The 5,637-nt window shown below is 36.2% G+C and overlaps 1 protein-coding gene across 1 annotated transcript in view; it reads right to left on the reverse strand.

The window, feature by feature from the left end:
- LOC110323111 (cytochrome P450 2J6) overlaps positions 1 to 5,637 on the reverse strand; it is a 30,348-nt gene that overhangs the window by 6,634 nt on the left and 18,077 nt on the right. The window contains exons 6-7 of the mRNA XM_021200200.1: positions 4,403 to 4,541; positions 741 to 928 (exon numbers count right to left, since the gene is read on the reverse strand). Coding sequence (XP_021055859.1) covers positions 741 to 928; positions 4,403 to 4,541 — 327 coding nt within the window. The remainder of the gene's footprint in view (positions 1 to 740; positions 929 to 4,402; positions 4,542 to 5,637) is intronic.

Raw genomic sequence — 5,637 nt, forward strand, 5'->3', positions numbered from 1 at the left:
AGGCAAGCCAGTAAAGAACATCCCTCCATGGCTTCTGCATCAGCTCCTGCTTTCTGACCTGCTTGAGTTCCAGTCCTGACTTCCTTTGGTGATCAACAGCAGTATGGAAATGTAAGTGGAATAAACCCTTTCCTCCCCAACTTGCTTCTTGGTCATGATGTTTGTACAAGAATAGAAACCCTGACTAAGACATATATATATATATATATATATATATATATATATATATATATATATATATATATAATCAGTTGTGTATAAATTAACACTGGAACAAAGCCTGTGGATCACTGTTTTAGAAATAACAGTCTCACCATGATGGTAGAGCAAGTTCCTCAAATTTTATTCACATTTCAAATTCTGTATTTCAAGAATTGTAGAGAAGTATTTTCTAACCCCAGTTGGGCAGCTCTTCAGTCTTGAGAACTCCTCTCTGGAGTAAAGTCATGTAGCAGAGAACTGCTGACTGCTGTAGCCACATTAGCATTGGAAGACGCTTAGATGCCTTTAGCAAATAAAGCCATGCTTTGCTTAAACATATTTGACCAAGGAGTCATCTTCCCACTATATATGTAAATATCTGTTTAGATGCATGGAAGTAATGAATACTTTCACAGACATAATATGCCTCTGCTGATTTAAGTAATCCTGAGGCAGGAATACATGTCACATTTACTTTAGGTTCACAGAAAGGTTTAAAAAGTGGACTGAGGTGTATAAATCTGGAAGTCCATAGTTACCTTTGGCAGGTGGAATCCATTTAAATTGGTATCCATTGCTACTTCCCTGGGAACATTCAAAGGGATGATGTTGCCCATCCTCTGCACCTCGTGGATGACAGCATTGGTATAGGGCATGGATTCTCTGTCAGCAAGCCTTGCTGCCCTCTTCTGGCCAACCACTTTATCAATCTCTGCCTGTACTTTCTCTAAAAGTAAACAGGAGGGTCTATTAATTTTTTAATTTAATGATTTCTTCTAACAATATACAAGTTGTCTCTGAGAACTTATCAGCTTTTATTTAATTTTAGTGTCCTGGCTGAAAAGAAATATTTCTTTAACCCTTCAAAGGATTGAATTTTAAAACAAAAACAACTCTATAACTCTCTTTTAACCTACAACATAATTATAACTTTACATATATCCTGAACTGAGTAACTGTGATCAGCATTACTAATCTCAGAGAAAAATCTATTGAGGTATGAATACTTTCATTACAGTGGATTATAAACAACTCACATCCATGTTTCATAGTCCTAGAGCTGGGGATTCTAAAACAGGGCACCAAGAAATTTCTCATCTGATATCAACATTTTCTGTCTCGTAGATGGAAAAGCTTTGCTTTCTCTTCATGTCATAGAAAAATAATTATCTCATGTGATTTTTTTTTTAAAAATAATACTCTTCAGTGGTGGGTTCTTATGGCATGACAGTGGAGGTCAAAGGACATCTTGTAGCTCTTTCTCTTCTACATGAGGTTTCTGGGAACTACACTTATAGCAGATGAATTATTAAGAAGATTCTTTGTCTCTTTGCCTGTCTCCCTTGTTCATTCTGTATTTCTTTTAAAGTCATTAATTCCCTTCAGAGGACTAATCTCCTTCTAACATCCTACCATTGGTAATAAGGTTGTAACAAGTAAATTAATGGAGAATGCATAAACATTTACACCACAATACATCAGTAGACTCCAATTTCTTAAGTTATTGTTGGACAACACTGCTAAAGGAATTCGTTACAGTTCAGATTCCACATCTGACTAATGAGAATAATTATGTCTTATTCAAAGTACAGTTTGAAATTTCTATGAATAAATAGATTCATACTAATAAATAGTAATGGTGGTTAGCTATCTTCCAAAATGACAATACAGGTTGAAAAGTTTCCAGTAGGAAATTCTTAATTCTGGAATCTGTAGTCAGTCAATGATCATGTGACTAAGTTTGGCAAGTAAAACACAGACAGCTGGTCCCAGTGGAATCTCCCTTTAATCCCAATATTAGTGAGACAGGATAGGTAGATCTGTGAGTTCCAGGACAGCTTGGTTAACAAAGTGAGTTCCAGGACAATCTGGGCTACACAGTGAAAGCCGGCCTTGAAAAGTAAAACAAATTGTAAATAAACACGACTTTTTTCATCTTTGGAACATGGTCTGATACAACAGGGTGTCTACTTTTCTCTTTTCCCTTCTAGGGAAAGGAGTACTCAAGGTTGCCCACTTTCAGAGATCTGAGCTTCACTTAAGTTTCAATTCAGCAACAATTTAAAGGAAATTTATAACAAAAAAACCTATTACAAAATCCAGCTGAGAGATTTATCATGACAGAGAAATAAGTGTCTATCAATTATACTACTGTGTATATGAAAATGAATTGATAGTAAAATATATTTGACATAAACTTGTCACAATAACAATTTTTCATTTATATTCTATATATGTAGCCAAATAACCTCAAACTGTGACAGCCCTGCCTCAAGCTCTTCAAGTATTTTGACTAATGTTGGGTACCACCAATCACAATTTTTGTCAGAAGTTTTAACTGCACAGTTGAAAAATGTTAAATGTGTTCCTATTCTATAAGCAGTGGCTAGTACTTATCCATCTTGGAAAATTGAAACTCTGATATTATACAATTGGTGGTTCTCCCCTCTTCCATTCAGTCACTTTTGATAGATGCCTAACTGTTCAACATAACTAATTTGGGTTGCATGGGTAAGTTCATGTGATTTATTGATTGTTAATTAACTTAGGGCAATGTCCTGATAACTCGTACATTACTAGATGACCATCTTCTAGAACTTCTTTCTCTCAAGATGAAGAGCTGCTCTAACTCATGCAACCATTTGTGGTCAGTGAACAGTCTCGAAAGTCCTATCTCTTGACTATTATGTATATTTCAAAATGAACACCAGTGCAACTTTTCATGTACATCTACTGATATTTTGAAGCTGCTATTCTAGAGGTTAAGTATGTATGCTAGCTTTAAAACCTAAACTTATTACTGCTCAGGTAAATATGTATTTTACTTGAAACTCAAGATGCATATATGTAAATACAGGTACATATATGCAATTTTGCATTCTTAAAAAAAAAGGATATGGAAGATAGCTTGAGTAAAGGGATCGCCATGTAAGCATGAGGACTTGAGTCTGGTTCTTATAATCCATGGGTAAAATCTGGATATGGTAGCATGCATTTCTAATTGCAGGGCACTAAGAGGTGGCAGCAGGCAGATCCCATGGCTCAGTAGGCAGACACTGACTGTAGTTTCCTTGACAATGTCCAGGTGAATGAGAGATCTTGTCCCAAAAAGTGAATGGTTTACAAAGAGTGATCCATGTATCTGTGCTATGGCTTCCACATATTTATAAACACACACACACACACACACACACACACACACACACACACACAGAGAGAGAGAGAGAGAGAGAGAGAGAGAGAGAGAGAGAGAGAGAGAGAGAGAGAGAGAGAGAGAGAGAGAGAGAGAGAGAGATGTATTGTTCTACAAACAAAATGTTCTTTACCACATGGGAAACACTGTGAATTTTTCTATGCAATTTTTTTCTTAAGGCAAAAACAGAGGACTTCCATCTACAAAATATATTTTATATCTAGTGAACTGTTGCTAAACATTCAAAGAACAAAAACAATAACAAAACAAAACAAGAAGAGCAGCAACAAAGCACATGTTCTATAACAGGAAAAATGCTTCTATCTTTAAATCATTAAAATTTTCTAGAATCTGATGGAATAAAAATGATAGGATAGAACACTTTCCCTGACAGATGTCAGTTAGTGGAGAAAAAAAAAATCAATGTGTTAAGCAGAACCCTGGCATACTATCCAATGATCTCTGGAGGAAAAGGATGACAGTTATTCCCAAGTTATCAAATCCATGGAGGAATTTGAAATGACTTGGAAAAGTAATATCTGAGACTATTCTTCTAGAATGGGGGAACATTGTAACAGAATACTGGTGGTAGACTGAAGATGTAATATCATGGCTTAGAGGCACAAATAAGGATCGGGCCAAGAGAGGACATATAGTGTAGGGAAGGCACCATAGCAGGTGGAAAGATCTGAAGCAGGAAAGGCAGAAAGGTGATATGATGGTGTATAGAATACCAGAATAATAATTTTGAACAGAGTACATGATAAAATGGGAGGGATCTACTAATAAAGGAAGAAGAAGAGTGGATGCACTCTGTACATGTCTGCACCCTTGGGACCCATCTCAGTCCTGACAGAACATGCAGAAGACATTCCCATTCCAAAGTACACACTGCCTCACAGCTTTGCCACATCCTTTCTCTGCACCATGTTATTTTCTGGCCTTCTCTAAGCCATAGATTCCAGAAGAAGAATTTGGCTTTGTCAGGTGCAGTCACAGTATGCTCACCTTGCACTTCTGGGTAGAGGGCCATGTAGAGCAGAGCCCAGCGTAATGTAGTTGATGTTGTCTCTGTTCCAGCAAAGAAGAGGTCCAGAGTGCTGCAGACAAGGTTTTCTTCATTGAAACTTGTAGTATTCTCTGGGTACTAGAAAAGACAGTGTTTAGTTAGAAAATTTGTGATTATTAAATACACAGGTTCTGAAACTGGGTAACAAATGCAAATGTTGCTATTTGAAGTGATGTTACCTTTAATCTCCTCAGGACATAAAGCCTCATAAGGCTTTTTTTTTCTCCAACTTTTATAGGCTGACCAAAAGCTTCTAGTACTTGAGAGGACTAATATCAAGAAACTATTTTCTATGCGACTATACTTTTGGAATAGTCACAATGCAAACATAACAGGATAAACCCACCCACAGATATTTAGCTTCCATTATCAGCTAAGTCACTAAGTCACTATGATTTAAAAAATTTATTTCACATTTATCCGTTTCAGTTTATAAAATGAGGATAACACATACCCTTAACATGTCATATCAACTGTATGAGATGCAACAGATACATATCAAAAATTCTCCAGGTGGTTTTGTTGATTCCAGAAGGACTGAGATGAATTCTATGTATTTATTGGTCTCTTCATTCATATTTCATACCTAATACCTTCTGATTCCATCAAATCATATTTGGTGTATAATTCCTTCTTTTCTAACTTTCTCTAGAAGCATTATTGTTCACATTGCTTATAATTTTAATGGTCTCACACCTATACTCCATATAATGAAAATTTTGACTCCTCTTCTGAGAACAAAATGTCGCTATTATTGAAACTGTGTCAGGAAGATGAAATATGATAGAAGAAGAAAAGAAATTTACTATTATGCCCTGAGTAGAAAAGGAATTTATTAACTAATGAGTCAAGGATCATAGGACAGATTCAGTGATGTGTATTTGCTAGAAGCCTATTTTGGTCTGAGCATTAAAAATGTTATAGTTTAAATTTAAAATGTTCCCTACAGACTCAAATTTTGAACACTTTCTCCCTAGCTGCTGGGACTATTTTAGGATAGTCTGGAACACTGGCAGGTGGTGTCCAATGGGAGGAATTTAGTCAATAGAAATGGGATTCCTGTGGTTGCGTTAAAGTCCTGGGTCCTGACTAATTTGAGATCCCTAGTCTACCATGAAATATTCTTTCTCCACCACATCCTTTTCCATATATTTTCCTGCATGTTAGACCCCTT

Source organism: Mus pahari, chromosome 6, assembly GCF_900095145.1.
Source record: "Mus pahari chromosome 6, PAHARI_EIJ_v1.1, whole genome shotgun sequence".
In the NCBI taxonomy this organism is placed as follows: Eukaryota; Metazoa; Chordata; class Mammalia; order Rodentia; family Muridae; genus Mus; species Mus pahari.